Below are 20,770 nucleotides of genomic sequence, written 5' to 3' on the forward strand. Positions count from 1 at the left end.
ATGTCGCCGACTGGTACTGTGTACGGGCACCGCAGCGGTGTCTTCGATCTCAGGTGAGTATTACATAATGAGCTAGTATGCTATGCATACTAGCTCATTATGCCATTGTCTTGCCGGTCTTTTTTTTTTTTTTTTCATGTGATTTTACAACCACTTTAATCCTTTTTTAGAAGTGATCACATACCATCTGGTATCTGCTGCATAAGGTATTCAGAAAACTTGGGGGTTTATAAACAGTCGTACACTGATCTTCCCAGTGAGTGGCTGTGCAGGGGGCAGGGTGGTATGTCAGGGGAAGTCTGGTCATTGGAGGGGAGCACACTGAGTTCCCAGCCCAGTCAGAAAACTGACCACAGTGTGCTCATGTCTAGTGTGGTCAGTGTTTAATAGGAAAGTAGAGGAACTGGCAGGAACACCAGAGATTTCACACAAGGGAAGCAATACAAAGAGAGTAGGAAGTTTTCATAAAAGTACATGGTACAGCAGGCAATATCAGTAATATGAAATGTTGGGTTTACCTATTCTTTAGGACCAAATCTAGGCTCACACTTCTGTGTAAGGTCTGACATTTCTGGGTAATTATGGAGCTTGTCACTACCTCCCACACTCTACATTCTTATTGGGCCATCACTATAATTTTCAACTTCCCCGGACCATGCGAATGTACAGGCAGTAGGAAAGTCCAGGCAAAGCTCCAACATCTAAAACACCTCTAGGAACCTGCAGCATTTTTTGGTTATTTTACCAGTGCAATTTTCACAATTCACCTATGGCCTTATGATGTTCCAATCACTTTCATTACTTATAATACTGAAGTGACAGGTTTTCTTTTTTTGTAATAATAGTTCTATTTTTTTTAAAGGCAAGAAGCATATAAAAAATGAGCACAGCTCTTCCATTTTTTACAATGGCTTGTTTGAAAACTACGAGCATGATGTAAAGTACAAATGTTCATCTGCAGTTTGTCACATTTATCATAGCACTAAAGCTGTATCCTGTTACAAATCATTATGCAGTTATTTTCTTTTTACTTTTATTTCTTTTCTAAATAAAAACACAAAAATAACTGTTCCTGTCAAGCTGGCCGCAGTTCTTGGTTGGAGCTGCACAGCAGGTGGAGGCTTTAGTGAAGTCTTCAAGGACATTAAGATAATGGAAAAGTGGCTAAGGTTAAAGTGACCCAGTTGGGGAACAAAGAAATAACGATAAAGCCTTCTTGTGAGACAGTGCTGAAGTGATTTAGGGGTCGGATGATGGAATCACAGGTTACGGCAGGGAACACCAGCATCTAACACTCCTGGAGATGTCAACTGCTGTAAGACGCTGACAGGGGTTGCAGCACTGGATCATAGTAGAGGTAGTAATCGCAGGCTGCTGGGGAGGTTAGCGCTAGAGCTCTTCTTTTGCAAGTAGGACTCACCTTGATCTTTTTGTTATCTGACAGGTCGTTCTAAATATATTTACAGTAACACATAGAGAATTAGATGTTTATTTATAGTACTGTTCATACCCAAAGGACCCAAAGACATTAAGGTGTCCTTTTATGAAAGTGCGGTAAAATACCGCTTTTCAGTTCTCAGGCATTCTCAGAGGAGATCGCTCTCCTCTGAGTGCCTGTTTATGAAAGTGTGTAGATCGCTTCTCATGTTGAGTTGAGGAGCGATCTACAAACGCCGGGAACTCCTGACAATGGCTCCTCTCACTGTAATCTCGCGTGATATAGCGGGATTACAGTATGAGGAACCATAAAATACAAAAGTTTAACACAAATCAGCACACATTATTCCCCAACATATTAATAAAATAATAAAGATAAATTCCCCCTACACAATATACATTAACCTAATTATAAAAAAAACATTGTTTTTATCAATATTTAAAGATCATACATGTCCCTATTTAAATGTGAATGGTGTATAGTAAATGAATGTAATGCATATATGTAATGCAGCTATACACCATTCATATAAATGCAAAATACATTTATAATCATTAAAAAAATAATTTTAATAAAGTATACAAGTATAAATATTTATTAATAAATTAAAATAAAATATATTTCATTATAGATAAACATAAAAATTGATAAACTGGTGCGATGCGAGAACACTGCGAATCCACTGCGGGTTCCCGCATCGCACCGACTCGCATGTCAGTTCACACTGCCATATGCGAATCGCTGGGGAGTGTCAATACATTGTTAAGGACACCCCCAGATCAGCTTGCATATCGCACTGCGAACTGACAGTTCGGACATGAATCGGATCGCATATGTGTGAACACACATGCGATCCGATTCTGGTCCGAACAGAAAAAAGGGTCCTGTGCGTGTTTGCACCGAATGCGGTGCGATATCAGCCATACTATCTGTACAGCTGATATCGCACCGCACAGACATCGCATGTAATGTGAATGGCAGTGTGCTGCAAATAACATGCGATGCCTGTGCGATGTCCGGCATCGCGCAAGTGTGAACTGGGCCTAAAAGTTAACACCCCCAAATCAGTTCACATATCGCAGTGCGATCTGCAAACTCGGACAGTAATCGAATCGCATGGGTGTGAACACCCATGCAATCCGATTCTGCTGTGGACCAATAAAAGGGTCCTGTAAGAGTTTGGTCCGAGGGCAATGCAAATTTAGCAATACTATCTGTATGGCTGAAATCGCATCGCACAGAGATCGGATGTGATTTTGCACTGCGGTGCGAATCACATCCGATCTCGGACACCGCAGCAGTGGGAACTGGCCCTAAATCATATTGCATTTGCACCAAAATGGTACAGGACCCTTTATTTGGTCCGCACTGGAATCGGATCGCATGGGTGTGAACACCCATGCGATCCGATTCCTGCACCATTACATAGTTCGCACTGCGATCTGTGAAATGATCTGGGGGTGTCATTAACTTTACATTGACACCCGCAGTGGTGCGCAGATGTCAATGTAGGTGCGATGTGAAAACCCGCACAGGAATCACGCTGGTTCACGCATCGCACAAGTGTGAACCCAGCCAGAGACGTGAACATCTCAAAAAAAAATATATATATATATCTATATATAGATACATATATATATAGATATATATATATATATATGTATCTATATATAGCTATATATATATATATATATATATAGATGTATATTTATATATATATATATATATATATATATATATATATGTATATATATATATATACATATATATATATATATATATATATATATATATATATATATATATATATATATATATATACACTATAAATTCCTATCCTGCTGGTTTTGGGGTGTGTAATGGTGGGGAAGGTGTGCTCTGACTGTTTGGTGAAAGAAAGAAGTCAAAAGACTTCTTTCTTTCTCCAGAATATCAGCCAGTTTCAGGCTTCTCACTCTGATTCTCCACTTCTGAAATGGTGAATCAGAAAGTGAGAATTCTGTCACAGATCGCCAGTGAGGTGTGGAGATCGCACCTTCATAAACTGGCCGTTTCTGTGAATTCTCACTGTGCTGAGATAATTAGCGGAGAACATGTTCTCCGCTGATTATCTCAGTTTCATAAACTGGTAAAGCGCTGAGATCAGCGGTGAGACTCGGGATCGCCGCTGATCTCAGTTTCATAAAAGGACACCTAAGACATCTGTCATCCTAGGCAAAAAACAAACCAACTATTATGTACAGTATTTGCATATACAGTGATGTATTCATTGAAAACAAATGAATACTTAATGGGGGTTATTTACAAAAGGCAAATCCACTTTGCACCACAAGTGCAAACTACATGTGCAAAGTGCACTTGAAATTGCACTGAAAGTGCACTTGGAAGTGCAGTCGCTGTAAATCTGAGAGGAAGATCTAAAATGAGAGGAATCTCTGCTGATTTTATTATCCAATCATGTGCAAGCTAAAATGCTGTTTTATATTCTCCTTGCATGTCCCCCTCAGATCTACAGCGACTGCACTTTCAAGTGCATTTTCAGTGCAATTTCAAGTGCACTTTGCACTTGTAGTTTGCACTTGTAGTGCAAAGTGGATTTGTCTTTAGTAAATAACCCCCAAAGTGTTACTAAAACCAGGACCCTGCATTCACTATATCTGGTCTCCCACAGTACACAGAACATGGAAATGCAATTATTTTAGTAAATATAAACTGCTAAATACCTTTTCTCATCAGCAGTATATACTGTAGCAGTCTTGTGACTATCAGTGTCTGGTTAAAGGATAACTAAAGGTTCATTAAAAAAAAAACAAACAAATGTCATACTTCCTCTGTGCAGTTGGTTTTGCACAGAGTGGCCCCAACCCACCTCTTCTGGGGTCCCTCAGGGACGCTCCAGGCTCCTCCTCTTCTCGAGTGCCCCGGTCGGAGAAGCGCTCTCCCTCGGGGCACTCCCGAGTCCTGCTGCTGCGTCCATTGACACAGACAGCAGGACTCAGCTCTGCCTCCCCGGCTCCCGCATCATTGGATTTGATTGACAGCAGCAGGAGCCAATGGCTGTGCTGCTATCAATCTATCCAATCAGGTCTTGAGACACCGGCTGCAGTGTGTGTGCTCGTCCCCAGCGCAGGAACGATCAGGTAAGTAAAAGGGAGGCACTACAAGAGGTTTTTCACCTCAATGCATAGAATGAGGTGAAAAACCGCAAGGGTTTACAACCCCAGTTAAAGCTTGTAGAAGGAGTTTCAATCTGCTCTGACTGCCCTATGAATTTACAGGACCCCTGACTCTCTGTCCGGACAGTGCTAATTGGCCCTGTGCTGATCACATGCACTCTCCCAGGAAAGAAAAAACTCTCTAGCCATACACGTCAAACTGAGCATGTGCAGCTTGTCCCCTAGCCTTTGTTCTATCAGGAGATGGTTTGGGGACACTGGAGGAAGGGGGAAACAGGGAAGACAGCATCAAACAGCCTTTTTACACAATGCAGAGGATTAACCCCTTTAGGTTCCACAGTGAGTATAACAAGCATGCTTTACTGCATATACAGACTGATTTTACTGCTTTGGGTTTAATAATCCTTTAAATTCAGCTAATGTAAGTGTTCAAATCTGATGTATAATTCCCTGTAAATCACTCCTGAGAATGAGAGGAGCAAAGTTAGAAGCTAGTTAGGTGTGGTAGACTTGTGCTGCCAAGGAACATGGTGACAGGTGGATAGAAAAAAGTGATGGAGGAATGCTCATCTTTTGCTGTTCAGTCACTAGCAAGTCAAAAATTATCTAGTTGGCATAACAATTGGCATATACAGTACTCTTTTGAACACTAATTACATTTTTGGTGGAGTAGCTTATAGTTTATGGTGTGTACATTTTATGTTGTAATGAGGAGATTTTGTATATTAATCTAAGCTCATTTTATAAGTGTAGTATACAGCTGTGTGTAATATTGCTAGTGTGGGGATTGATGTGTGTATTCTGACCTATCTGCATTGCTTAATTGGAATAGAGAAAGGTCAGGTGATCAGCCTGGCGGTACTTTCTGGCAGAACTGTGTAAATCTGAAGACTGGAGAGAAATGCTAATATTTCTTCTAGCAAAATAAGGTTTGTGACTGCACTGATAACTTTGTTATTTTAGCGCATTTTTTCTCCAAAGTACTGTTGCAGTGCTCAGAAGTTCCCATGAGCATATATATTTATGTGAGTATTATGGAAGGGGATTGGTGTCTTTCCCTCTGGTTAGAATTACAAGCTTGTACATTATCCCATACTGCTAATTACTGCTCTGAGACTGACTGTAAAATATTCCTATGGAGGTGGGAGGTAGACCTAGGCTTATTTTGATGAAAACACACAGCTGAAAAAAAATTGCACAGTAGATTGATGTTTCGTCAAAGGTTGTTCAGATATGAATGTCTGCTCTGCTCAAGCGTGGTGATCTTTGTGTATTCTCTGCAAAATCTGATAGACTGGAAAAGAACAATCCCATGTCTGTGGATACCTTGAAGCGGACCTTGCACACCTTGTAAGGTCCGCTTTTAAAATGTGCTCCCCCTTGGTAAAAAGCAACATAAACAACAGAAAAAACTGTAGGGGGGGGATAAAATGATATACTTTCCTTTCTTCTGGCTTCCATAGTTAGGGGGTGATGGCATCATCCTGCCAACAAGATTCTGAGGCATGGAGAGCACTCCAAATCTTATGAGAAGATGCTATAGTGTAGTGCTGTGAGTGTATTCTCAGCAAGACTTGGGCTTTTTTTATACAATCCCTAGATCTTGCCTAGATGCTGATGGTGGAAGCCAGTAAGTATATTATCTAATAGTACCCCAATTCATTTTTTTCTACATTTTTTTGCTTATGCTTTTCTCAGCAGGGGGGAAGGGGGGACTTCTTAAAGCTTATCTCCAGGGAAAAGAAAAATCCTTCCTTGCAGTAGGGCTCCCATCACTGAAAATATTAAATGCTTGTTTGCTTGATGTTGGAAGACCTGCAACCACTGGAGCATATCGGAGAAGTGGTTTCAAGCACCAGTCTAAAGCAACCCATACACTGAGTGAATTTCTTTCCTGCAACCACGGACAGTGTTGACAGGGGAACCCCTCCAACTCAGCTATTAAAGACCGTGAATATTGCTAGTGGCTAGTAGCCGCTAGTGATAATTGCATGCAAAATCTGGCAGGCTGGCTATACTCAAGTTGATCGTTCAATCATCTTGGTACATTCAGCCTGCCCTTACATGTTTTGAACCGTCTATAGCCACCCTTACTGGCGAGAGGAAGCCTGTTGGAGATGAAGATTAGGTAAAGTAAAACTGCTTTCTGGCAGCCCCCTAGACCCTTTCTTGCAGTGGGGCTGCCCACGCACTGCAAAGGTTAAATGCTTGTTTGAATCTTGGGAATAGCAGTTTTACTTACCAGATCCTTAGGTCTTCCAGTAGCCGGAGTTCTTTTCTATACCCTAAGCTCTGACCATGAACTGTTCCTAGGAAAACTTATCTCTTGTGCAAGGATTGGGCTCTGCATTGGGCTTTATGATGTTAGAGGACCTGCAACTGCTGGAGCATAGGAGATAAATGGCAACCAGGGACAGGTCTTACAGTCTGGAGGAAGCCTGCTGAAGATTAGGATTGGATAATGTAAAACTGCTTTTTTGTATCCTCCTAGACCTAAACGAGGAATAAACCCTTTCAGTGCAGGAGCAGCCCCATTGCACAAGAGGATTTTTACTTTCTCTAGAGTATAGCTTTAAAGAGTAATTACACTTTTGTTGAGAAAAAAACATTTCCCTCTGGGTAATCTATGTACATTGCAGGAATTTTAACAAACTTTGTTGAAGATTAGTACCTTTTGTTATCCTGAAGAAATAGCTATTTGTTTGTCTGTGTCCATGTACTGAGTCAATCTGTATGGGAGTGATTTTATAATTAGCAATCAGCTGCTGCACCTGCAGGGCTCTAATGAGAAATTGGCAAGGTCTGCATCCCATCAGACATGATTTCCCTTTGAGGGTATCTCACCAAAAATGACATTTATGTTGCAGGGGAGACCAAAATTCTGACTTGTATCTTGGTGCAGTCTTCTGGGGAAAATCAGTAAGCCAATCGCACATGCAAGAATTTGCATTTTCAGAGGGCGTTCTGTATACCATCTGTGTACAGAACGCCTCCAGGTAGCCATATTGTATTGCATTTTACAGAAAATTACAGCAATGCAGATTGAAAAGGAAAGGTAATTTTTAACAGTTAAATATAATATGACTTGATTCGCAATTGTATACGCTATATATATTTTTTTTATTTGCAATTTTTTTCCCCACTAAAATGGCCTTACCCTTTAAAAAGCATGTGCTGCATTTTAGGTGCAGGGTTCACTTTAAGACTTTGCAATAAAATAATTTCTTTCTTAAATATGAAGAATATTTTGCTGTAAGGTTTTATTATTTCTCTCCCAGAAGAGAAAAGACTTTAATATGGAATAGCTGATTATATTCTTTACTAATTTGAGAGGGCCTGTCATTGTACATCTTTCTTTTCCCAATTTAATATTGATAACCTCTGGATCAAAGGCAGAGTGCCAAGTCTGGTCTGCACTAAGGTTATGTATTATGCAGGCATATTTAGTTATTGACAGATGAATATGCATCTCCAGAGCACTGGTATGAACTGTAATACTGTGGATGCAGATTCTACTCAATGTGAATGTATGCTTTGGGGTGATCTGTAAAGTATGGGTGGGATGGAGACCTGATTGTGCCATATTGTATCAGATCATATAGTGCATGAAGCTCGGTGAAAGGTGTTGTGTGATGTTTCATACTATCCTGTTCTTTGCAGTGAGATATCAGTTCAAAGAGCATAACATATTTCATTGGCTTACTCCCAATAGAAATAAACAAATGAAATATTAGAGTTTTACAGTGCACAAATATTTTAATCCTTTTTGGGTCCAGGAACTTTTAGGCAATGGTGTACAAATTGGGGATCAGAGGACATTTATAGATTGTTAGATGTGTAGAAGCAGAGGGAGATACAGATACATAACATACATACAGTATATAAAGAGGAGGTAGAGAGTTTCCAATATTATTATTCAAGGTGCCTCTGTAGTGTACAAATATCCAAAGCCACAAAACAAATATTGCTCCAGATGAGCTCTTCCTATGTATGCCACCACACTGCTCAGGTGCTGGTCAGATCCGTGGTCGTGGCACTCCACATATGTAGAAATTGTAGGTTGACCGCACTCTGATGTAACGGAAAGTATAAACTTTACTGGATAAAGTCCATGAAATCTCATACACAGGACAAGCACAGATTCCAAACATAGGATAACGGCAGATAAATGTTACGTTAAGTTTATATTTTCTGTTACATCAGAGAACGGTCAACCTACAACTTCTACATATGTGGAGTGCCTCTGTAGTGTGCCAAGTACCAAAATTGTGCAGATAGAAATATGTTGGCAGATATGGCTGATCTCTCCTTCTGAACAGGATGGTTGCCTAGCCATTGTGTTGATCAAGTGGCTTCAAAACACTGTGTTGATCCAGGAGAAGCATTCATAAGTTCTCTCATGCTTGGATTATTTTTCAGCCATTAAAATCAGAGACACCAAGTCGACTTACCTGTTCAGCAGGAGATCAACAGTAGCAGCCTACAATTCTCACTGATTTCTTTAAGTGTATGCACTGTATAACCATTTATTTTCTTTTGGTAGAGTAGGTTGCGATTAAGACCCACATCAGTTTGTATGTGGTCTGTGTCCTACTGAGAAGATTTCCCTTCACTCCTTGTCCCAGAGACTGAACAGAAATAGAGGATATCTCTAAAAAGTGAGGGGATATGCCCACTTTTTTTTGTTCAATCCATTAAAAAAAGTAACAGATACCTCAATTCATGCTATATAATGTGGATGGATGAATTTTGAAGCTGCTGTTCACTAATAATTTTTCACCCGCCTCCTTTGATTTTTGTTGTTTTTTTGAATTTCTGCCTGTGTTCATCAGGAATCAGCCACACTTTGCACAGTTTAACAAAAATGCAATGCTAAAATAATAAAAGTGTCCACAAAAATGTGACCCTAAACTGAAGTTTCTCAGAACAATAAAATAACGAGTTCATATTGTTATGGGTGTAAAACATATAAAAGTGCTCCACTTCAGCCTTCACCCAATGCTTGGAAACACCTATAGTGCAATCCTTCACCAATGGTAGAAATACACACTTACCAGAGGGATATGCTGGCTATCATTGGAACAGTAATAAGTGCTTTGTGTAAATGGCATCCAGCATCACCACTCTCGCTCCACAGATGGCAGGATCAAACTGCTCTATTCCACTCCACCAGGGGAACGTACGTAGAGCTACACTGTGAAGGGCTAGAGGTCATGCCACCATTCTCTACAGGTTTGGTGGCCCCTTATGTAAGGAATGGTAAGGAAAGGAATTTGTTTTTATACTGGATGTTTTTAATGTATATTTGGGAATAATAAAATACTATGAGCAAAAATATTGTTTTTGGTTGGTGACTCAATGCTGATAACTCTGGTACATTCCCCTGGTGGAGTGGAATAGAGCAGTCTGGTCCTGACATCCGTGGAGCGAGAGTGGTGATGCTGGATGCCATTTACACAAAGCGCCTATTGCTGTTCTAGTATTAGCATATCCCTGAGTGTGTATTTCTACCATTGGTGAATGATTGGCACTACGGGTGTTTCCAAAGGTTGGGTGAATGTTGAAGTGAAACTTTTACTGTATATGTTTTACACACGTAACAATTTGAACTGTTTATTTTTGTTTTGACAAATTTCAGTTTATGGTTAAATTTTTATGGACACTTTTATTATTTTAGCGCTGCATTGTTGTTATAATTTGGTGATTGGTGTACTATATATCTACACTTATTGCACATGGTTGTTTACATTTCACTGAAGGAGCACTGGCTTTATTTTACAATTTGCAGAGTGTATGGCTAGATTTTCCCTCACCTTTTGTTCTGGTAACAACTCTATGGGGTTAATTTACTAAAGATGGTGCAGCTCTGCATAGAAACCAATCAGCTTCCATTTTTTTTTTTGTCAAATCCTAATTAAAGAAGCTGAAGTTAAATGCTGATTGGCTACTATGCACAGTTGCACAAAATTTTGCACCCTCCAGTTTTAGTAAATCAACCCCTTTGTCTAAAAAAATCACCCTACAAGGAATTTTCATTTAGTTCTGCTCTACCCAGAACTAAATGGAAAAAAAAAAACACCTATACCCTACATACACTGAAAACCTGTGGGCACATAGATTTTACTGAGTTCTGATGTGTAAGTAAATGTTATCTGTGCTCAGTTGTAATACATGGCCAAATCGTCTTGCAGTACAATAAAATCAATATTATTTACTTTCTGTTGGGTAGATGAGCTCCCGCTGTACTTTGGAAATGATTGTTGTGGGTATAATAGACTGCAGAGCTGGCATTATTGTTTCCCCTCTCCTCTTGGCCATTCACAAATCAACATGGACCCCAGGTACAGCAGATAGAGCATGGTACAGCTGTACTATAGGGCAGAAAAAAAAGTATTCGTTTTAAAGTACCGTGAAGCCATGTATTTTGCCTGAGGACAGGTAACACAGGTAGCCACCACATCTAAAGACTAATAAGCTCCAATATATACATTTTTTTTTGTTTTGGGATCTGCTTTAAATATGCATGGATAGGGTAGCATTCCCAAAGGTGACTTTTTTGTTTTACTTTTATGCTTGTAGATTCTGGTCTTAATGTGCCAAAGGACTGACTACTCCCACTCCTCAAAAAAATAGAACACTTTTGTTTTGTTGTTTTCCATTTACCGAATAGCCTGCAACACTGTGGACCCTGTCCAAATTCAGGAAATGAAAACCTGAATACATTCGCCAAAGTCTGTAACTTGCCAGATGTCCGCAAATGCTTATGGTGATCTGTGCATCAGGCATTACGCTTGGTTATAACTTTTTTTTAATATATATATATATAATTGTTATAATAATTAATACAACATGCCCACTCAACCGTGTACTCGGGGTTATGCCGATAAATATTTTAATTGATGTTGTAATATGACTTGAAATAGAGGCTGTTGGCTGCTACAATGCTGGCAGAGTGATAAGCACAACTTCTGTGGGCTTAGTGTGGCAGTAGCAGCGACAGCTCTACACAGGAATCAATATAAAGTGTCACTTCATTCAGGTTGCATGACACAATAGGTCCCTTGCATTACACTGAGCGCACACGTTGTAGAAGAAGCTGTGTGTTATTGGTTAGCTAGGATGCTTAGCATAATCACTTTGCTAGACTGTGGTTGAGGGGAGGTGATTATCACTGAGAACAGATGGGCAGGACCAAAGCGTTGCCAGATTCTGTGCAAGCTTCATGTACTGTATGGCTCTTCTTTTTCTCCATCTGATTCCCTATGTGTTTTTATGTAACTGCTTTTACATGCCCTGTGAGGTTCAAATGAGAGTGGAAGCTGAGAGAAGACCTGGCGTGTCAGCTCAGAAATACTGAGAATGGAACCTTATAAATACTTCTGCATGGAAGGGATGGGGCAGATTTTGTATTGTACAGTAGCTTCCCATAATGCATGAAAGGATTTATAAAGAACCTTAAATCCCTCGTCTGCATCTGTATCATTTTGTGGATTGTATTGCCTGTGACATCAGAAATGATTTTCTCGGATATGAGCACAGTTTCTGGATCTCCTAAAGTACATCCTCCAAATGGGACCAGGTATTACACTTTTCAGGTAGGTATGTTTGATGTTGTAGGCTTTAGAGACATTGTTGTTGTTGTTGTTGTTGTTGTTGTTTTATTCCTATTTGTAATTCTAAAGTATATGTAACTATATTTTATGTTTATTGTCTATGTGTATAATACCATATATGTAGATGACGGATTATCAGATTATTTTTAGGTGCTGTTTATATGCTGTACTGGATTGCCATTAAAGATCAAAAAGTGGTCTTAAAGTGAAAGCATTTGTATAAATCGTTAAACAGTGTCCTTATCAGGCATGATAACATGACTCTTAATGTACATTATCATTATTTAAAATGAAGCATATAGGTTATTCTATATTCAGAGAGAAAAAAAAGCATTGTTAAGAGAAAAAAAAAATCTGTGCTGTATTTATGATCATTGTTAACGCGTTCATGAAGCTCTAATTTGTTGTTCTTGCACAGCAGGGGGCAGTACCACCCTTGTAAGTGATCTAGGGCTTCAACAAGTTTAACAGGAGACCCCTAACAGTGGGATTAGTACAACCTGCATTGTCACTATACATCTACATACTGAGCGGCAAAAATCCCATAATAGCTCTAATTTTATATACACAATCGCACTCAAACATTGGCAGTACTTGGGTTCTGAATAAGCAGTTCTAAAAATGTAGCAGAAAAAAAATAACTATTTTTACTCAGCGGCAGAATTATTCACTGGTAGAAATCCTTTATAACCGTGGAGAAGCAGGAAAGACTATAAATACAGTTCTTGTAGGATATGACGTTGTGTTGCCTGCTTTATTAATGTATTGCTTATAAAGCAGGGTTGTGTTTATGTATGGCATACTAGCAACTAAAGCCTAGCACACACAATGAGATTATCGGACGATTGATCGTCCATTTATTTTTGCAAACTAGCCTTCATATCGAAAATGAAAAGGTTACTAAAGTATGAAAATTTTAGTACGACAGAATAAAAATTCGGAAGTGTTGTAATGTATTTGTATTGTATTTTTCGGACGAAAAACTGTACTGATTACATGAAAATCATATAATGATATGGTATTGTACAAAAAAAAAAAAAAATTTCGTGTTTGTCCCTTGGGAAAATTTTTGGCCGAAATCTGCGTAATTGCGATCAGATTATCGAATGATCACTTCTAAAGCGGTATTTTTTGTTCAATTCTGATCGTGTGTACGGTGCTTTACCATAGCCTAACTATAGGATTTTTGTTTTAAACAGTTTAGCTATTCAGCAGTTATAGAACACTTTGGCTAAAATTCAGTGTAATATATTGAGAACAGTGGTGGACAGTGACCGGATGCAACCCTGGGAAAATGGGTTTACAGTGTATGCGAGTAACATGAATGAAAGATGGTATTACATAATATGGGTAGGAACATGGATGGATTAAAACAGAATGGGGCTCTAGGTAGCAGCTTTGGCCCCCCTCCCATCCTTTTGATTGATAGATGTATAAGTGTTGTACAGAGGCACAGAGAAGCCATACCATTTGCATCACCTGTACTGGCTTGGCTGTATCCAAAGCCAATGGACTACAAGTGCATCTTGCCCTTTGACCAAGCATGCTATCTCCTGGTCTAGTGCATGGAGCATGAATATTCAAGCTGGTTCCCTGCACATCCACTTGGCCCTAGGCTTTCTGCCTAGGTTGGCTCTGGGTAGGGGAACATCACTGGTATTTGCACTATATGTCTGCAGTTATGCCTGTTCTTGTAACAAGCTATGTTACATATAACATAAGAAAACAACGCTCATGGCTTTGAGGTTCTAAGCTTCTCACAACGGAACCTTCTGGGCAGGATTAAGTGTCAATAAAGTTTTAACACTAATTCTGTAAAACTGAACTTCAAGCACACTGCTAAATACACAGTATTAATACATTTGTGCTGTTTTATCTGCGAAAAAAAAAAAAATGTATTGGTATCCATTCAGTCCTGAGAATTATACAGCTTTGCCCCACAGCACAACACTGTCTAGCAGAGGTTGAGACCTGATCTTGCTGTCTCTTTCATTTACTGGGCCTATCTGCACCCTGCTATTGGGCATAGTGGTGAGCTTATATCCTTGTTTACCCTGCTGTGTCTTTTTATTAGTAGGCTCTTTGCATTGCAGCTCACCTGAACTGGCACATTTTGCTGCTTCTACCTCCCCCCCCCCCCAAAAAAAAAAAAAAAGGTTCTGCTGTACTGATTTGCACATCTGATTACTAGAGGCCAATGCCATGTCAAAGATGCTTACACTGCTTGTGATATAACAAATTAATGTAATAATTTATTATGATTAGAAAGTTGGGATAACGTGTGCCTTTTTCTGTCCAAGTTAGTTGGGAAGCCCAGGTCGCCCAAATTGACATGCTATAGATGATATGTCTGCTTCCTGATCTTACTTCAAGTTTGTATATGCATTATAGTATTTCAGATCATTGCAGTTATTGACATTCCTCTTAACTACGTCTCCTTTTTGATACAGTTCTGTACTATTCAGAAGTGGTTGACAGTGTGCAGGATTAAGCAACAACTGTCAAGCCTCAGGTCACTTCTTTTTTACTTCTGTCACACTTTGATAAAGTAAAGCTAAATAATAGGGCAGTTTATAAACCTTACATAGCAACCCTTTGTATAAGTGTGAAACTGTTCTTGGGCTTGGAAAAATAACAGAAATTTTAACTGTCTGACTTACAACAGGGCCATCTGTAATGCTGTAATTAAAAGGGCTTCTGCAGGTCTGGGCACTATGATGAGGTCTAGGAGAAAATGCTGTCCTTCAGGCTCTCATATTAGCTTTTGATGGCCACCATAACCAAAGGCTGGGCAATGGGGAAAAGTCCAACTTTGAAGTGACTATGCAAATAATTGCCATCTGCCAATCTTTGGTCACTATTAAAAATATTGGTTGCTTGGCCCTCCATTTTCAAGTGGAATCAATGGATAAAATAACGTGTTGCAGAAAAACTATTAGAGCAAAACCCCAACATAGGCTTTTTTAATAATGGGTTTGTAAACATTAGTGAGTGTGACCTTTCATTAGGTGTATCCCATGGCCTTATCCCTGCTCTGTCCTTCAATATCACTATTTGTATTTATGCTGGACAATACAGCGCTCGCTTTACTATCAAACTCTGCGGCTTTCATACACAGAAGGGATATTGTAATTTGTAAACCCCGCCGTCTCCTTGGCCTTTGACAGAATCCAGTATCACTGCAGACGAGCACAGCGCTGGATCGAGCTATAGGGAGGTAAGGGGGTGGGTGATACAATTACTGGAACATTTGTAAATGTAAAAGGTTTTTTACCTAAATGCATTGACTGCATTTAGGTAAAAAACCTTTTCATAGTAGCTTCTCCCTGCCCCCCCAAATACTCACCTCAGACCGATCTTCGTTCAGCACTGTGCACGTCTGCAGCAGGTTTTCTACCCTGTCCCCTCTTTCACAGGCTTGGCCGAGAGCAGTGGGAGCCATTGACCTCTGCTGATGTCAGCCAAAGCCTGTAAGCAGATAGTGGGAGGTGGGGCCAAACCAGGCTGTGTGTCTGAATAGACGCAAACAGCTTGGCTCAGGATCAAGCATGCATGAGTGCCCCATAAGAAAGGGCTTCCTATGGGGGCCCTCAGCGGGGGATGGGGGGGGTGAGAGCTCGGAGAGCTGACGAAGGACCTGAGAAGCGGAGGCTGCATTGGACACAGCAGGTAAGTATGACATGTTTAAGTCTTTACATTCATTTTAATGCAGGGAATGTATTAAGGGATAAGGTATAAACGTATTAAGGTATAAACGTCCTGCCTTTAGAACTACTTTAATCTGCTATAACCACAAACCTAGAGAATAAAACTATTTTATGTTCATAAGGAAGCCATTTGAATTTCCTTTTGTAGTAAAGTCATAGGGCAGTCACATACAAGAGAAGTGGGGAAAAAAGCAGGAGCACTCATTAGCAGATTGCTTATGTACTATGTTGTGATAGATCTAAATCTGTTATAGATATATCAAAATGTGTTAAGCAGGAATCGGACGGAAAAAAAAAAAGGACCAAATCTGTGGCCAGCTTAGGTAGGAGAAATGGTAATATTCACTTTCAGAGTTACATGCCTTATTCTTTAGGAAGACTTAGCTGTATTTTATAGTTAAAAATGAATGAAACTTTATCTAATTTGCTCTTAATCTCACAATGGCTTTTCAGAACACACAGTAAGTATGAACTGCCAAATAATTTAGGTGTATTTGCACTGATTTGCATCTGTTTCTTCAACATAACATACAAATGTTAAATCTAAACTCAAAAGTAGAAATGTTATATATGCAGCTTTTAAATCCTTAAATGCAATGGCTGCATTCATTTTTCTTTTTTCCTTTTTTCCTCTTTTTTTTTATTTTGACCTAGTGATCATGCCAGTAACACACTTCCTATCTTAGGGAGTCTCGTCTAGGGATACACCGATACCATTTTTTTTACAATGAGCACAAGTACCGATACTTTTTTTTTAGTACTCGCCGATACCAATTACCGATACCTATCGCAACTGTTTTGTTTTAACTTCAGCTGCCAGCAATGGTACAAAGCATTGAAAAGTTATTTACAAACGAAATCGATTTTCTTTAAATTTAGTGCTTTTTCAATGTGAAATGTGTAAATATATGTTAATATATATATGTAAAAATATTCACTAACAAAGCAAAAAAATACAAGTTTTAATTGTTTATCTTTTATAAAATAGACATGAACAAAAGAAAAAAAACAAGAAAATAATAATTAAATGGAGGAGAATAGGGAGTTAATTAAGGCTGATTGAAGTAAATTAAGGGTTATTAAGGGGTTAAACAGAGGAACATTTGTTCATCCCTTTGATCTGCAGATAAAGAAACAAATATACAAAAAGAAACAATGTTTCTTTTTATTTTAGCTTTCAGAGCTGAGCAATGTTTTTAATAAACATTGCCGGCTGCTTTTTTTTTTTTGACAGCTCCAATTACCAGACTTCTTTAACACTGGGGAGATCCACTGACAGCTCAAAGAACTGAGCCTGAAAGTATCAGTTTCAGGTATTGGTGCATTTGCACGAGTACCGATAATTGTGCAAATACTCGGTATCGGCACCAATACTAGTATCGGTGCAACCCTAGTCTCCTCCATGGAGGAACAATGGAGCCACCTTTAGACAGCAGCATTGTCACTCTGGGGAGATGGTAGGAGTGCTCAGATAAGGCAATCCCCACTCTTCTGTAGAGTCTTTGTTGGCCTGCACATATAGTAGTGACTAGTAAACCGCACAGCAGCACGTTCCTTTCCCAGGATGGTAATCATAGTAACAGAATTTTTGGCCCACCTGCCTATTTGGGGCCCAGACCCAGAATATGAGAACCCCTTATTGGCAGCTCTGTTCACAAGTGGCACAGCTATAAATTCTCAAACTACAGGCCCTGGGTTTACCTTAGAAAAACCTGAGGCAGATCTTTGGTTAGAAATGTATGCCGTGACAGAAGAGATACAAGGAATCCCCTTGTCACTAATATATTACCTGAGTTACAGCAAAATGGCTGTGGTGCACTTCTGCTGTAGAGAGGGAAAATGCAGAATGTGAGCAGAAGGTGGCATTGACTATGCAAGGGCTTACAGTTTCTTGCTACGCCTTTGCACCTTGCTTCAAATTTCATGCCATGTTTCCTTGTATTTCAACCATTAATATGTGTTTGCTTAGGCATCTGCAATCTGTACCTGTGCTGTACTCCGAAGTCAGTTTTAAAAAGAAATTGGCAGTGACAGCTACCATATTTCTATCTCTACGTGTTCACTGTAAAGGTTGGTAACCACAATTTTAGAAAATAATTTAATGTGGACCAATCAGTAACTTTTAATATCTGCATAAATACATTCCTGATATGTTGCAATGTACAGCAAACAGATACTTTTTCAAAAAAAAAAATTAAACATTTTATCATTAAACAGTTTCTGAGCCTCCTATCAAGTGTCTCTGCCTAGACTGAGGAATCTAGGAGAAGAATTTTGCTGGTCTGCTGCAGCCAGGAAGAAGTATTTCCTCTTTTGACCATTCTCCTATGGTCACTCAAAATGTACATTAAAGTGTTACTAAACCCACAACAGTAAAATCAGTCTGTATATGCAGAATAGCATGCTTGTTATGTTCACTGTGGAACTTAAGGGGTTAATCCTGTGCATTGTGTAAAAAAGCTCTTTGATCCTGTATGCACAGATCCTCCCCCTCCTGTAGGGTCACTCTGGGCAAGGTCAGATAAGACAGAGTCAGAGTGGTCCCCCTGCACATGCTCAGTTTGGTCTCTATTGCTGTAGACAATATTTCCTTGTTGAGCTGAGCTAGTCAGGTCACATGGTATAGACATCATGCATTTGGGCGTGTATACAGATCCTAAATGACAGCCCAGTCCCTCCATCCTCTTCCATGCACAGTAACTAAGAAAAAACACAGTGGGTGGAATGTCACATCTTGATTGTTGGATGATCCACCTCCCAATACAGTACGAGGACACAGGCTATAGTGGAAATCTTCTCCTACCTGAACACTCAGCACTCGGGCAAACCCTGCAGTTTATCAAGTGACTGTGGTATACAGACCAGCCAAAAAGGTATATAGTGGCAGTATTTTAATGTAAAAAGAAGATTTCCAAGCTGTGGGCATTGTGTGTGTGAGTGTGTGTGTGTGTGTGTGTGTGTGTGTGGGGGGGGGGGGCGGATTAACTATTTTCATTTTACTGGGTTTAGTAATGCTTTAAAGTTTGGTCAACAGTCACAAAGTGAGAGACTGCAGTAGACAAATTGTTGTGTGTGAAATTTGCAGGAGTACCGCAGACACCAGTGTTTATATAATGGTGTCTTGTGAGAGCCGGATCACACAGGGGCAGCACGACTTGCAGCGCGACTGCCTTAGGCGACCTGTACACGACTTCAGCGACGGCTTGCAAAATTACTTCTGTATAGAAGTCAATGCAAATTGCCCTGAAGTCATTCCGAAGTACAGGAACCTTTTTCTAAGTCGGAGCGACTTGAGTCGTTCCTATTAGAACGGTTCCATAGTACAAAACGGAATGCGACTTGTCAGGGGGCTAAGTCGCCTGACAAGTTGCCCCTGTGTGAACCGATTCTGAAGCTCTTGGCACAGAAAGGAAGGAGATGCTAACCATATATATATATGTATGTATTCTCTGCCTCTAAAAGCCTATGTAAGAATGGACACATAGGTTAACATGCAGCGGGCAAAAAAAAAAAAAAAAAGCCAGACATTGCTAACAGCAGCGTTAAAAATGTCCAGTGCGCATGCGGCCAAAATGTACCTTTTCTTCACAAAACGGTCACAGTCACAGTTTTCCATGATCTGCAAATATTTATTCAAGTGCTATGATGTGAGATTTACTGGCAGGCACACTTGTATGCCAGTAGTTTTTTTTTTTCCCCCTTAACAGTTTCTATAATTAGAGTAATTGTGGCTCAGCAAGGCTGATTTGCTGTGTATACACCTCTAGGCTTCCCATGGGTTTTCTTTTTTTTTTTTTTTATTCTGGCTCAAAAGTGCAGAAACAGTAGATGTTAGGGGCTTTCAACTTCGAAAAAGCAAACGTGTATATTTCACCCACAGAGATAGTGAAGAAAGATATTTTTTTTCTTTTGGGTTTGCCTTTAAAGTGGACCTTTCCCTTCCTTCCCTAAAATTCACAGAAACATGTATATCTCTGCATGCAGATGTGAAATCGTCTAACACCAGTTACTTTTATAAAACTTTTTTTTGCTTTTATCTACCTTTTTTGGTTTCCACTTCCTGGTATCTGTGAAAGCAGCGGTAATATAGGCACGAGCTGCACAGATGCCCTCTGTTAAGGCATTGTCACCAATTACCTTCAGAGAGATCATCGTTTCTAAATTGAGAAATCTTGCAGTATTTTCACATTGCGTATGCGCCAGATAAAGTGTACAGAAAGTTTTCAAAATAGCGGTAAGGGGGCCCAGGCAATTCAGAAGTCGAATAAAAACGTATAAAACTGTGCCGCCCTTTGTTGTAGATCCCATGAAAGTTGCACAAATGTTTATAAACACTATACACTATATTTTCCATAAAAATACACTAAAATCATTATTAGCGCACACAAATACAACATATCTTTCAAAATTCTTGTGAAGTCTAAAAGATAATTATTAATGTTTTTGTTTTAAATTATAATTTTTATTACATTTTCTGCAACAGCAAAAACGAGATTTTACACAATCTTTTACAGAATACAATTCACACATCGTATGATATAATATTTTGCTTTCAATTCCAACCTCTATTCACCCTAGGTTTTCAACTTATAACTTCAATTATCCAAAAAACCTATCCAAATGTGAATGCCCCCAACCAACACTCACACAAAAAGAGAGAAAAAAAAAGGAAAAAAAGGGAAAAAAAGGGAAAAAAGGGGGGGGGGGGGATTGGGCCTCACCTCCACCCAAGTCTATTCAGTCCCTAGTCCATTCAGTCCTGAAATCGAGCCCATATTTAACATAGCTCTCTGAATTTAAAAGCTAAACCGACAGATCTCCAAGGGGACCACGCTG

General features: G+C 39.5%; 1 protein-coding gene across 18 annotated transcripts in view; it reads left to right on the forward strand.

The window, feature by feature from the left end:
- The window catches only part of PPFIA2 (PTPRF interacting protein alpha 2), a 544,100-nt gene that overhangs the window by 129,443 nt on the left and 393,887 nt on the right, over positions 1-20,770 (forward strand). The window contains exon 1 of one of the 18 annotated variants that reach the window (XM_073620234.1): positions 11,778-12,209. The exons of 14 other annotated variants lie outside the window; for them this stretch is intronic. In XM_073620234.1, the coding sequence (XP_073476335.1) occupies positions 12,048-12,209 (162 nt within the window). In that variant the 5' untranslated portion in view covers positions 11,778-12,047. Of the gene's footprint in view, positions 1-11,777; positions 12,210-20,770 lie in introns of those variants that run through there. 3 more of the 18 variants (XM_073620238.1, XM_073620241.1, XM_073620237.1) reach the window with 3 other exon arrangements.

The sequence above is a fragment of the Aquarana catesbeiana genome, linkage group LG03, assembly GCF_042186555.1.
Source record: "Aquarana catesbeiana isolate 2022-GZ linkage group LG03, ASM4218655v1, whole genome shotgun sequence".
Lineage (NCBI taxonomy): Eukaryota > Metazoa > Chordata > Amphibia > Anura > Ranidae > Aquarana > Aquarana catesbeiana.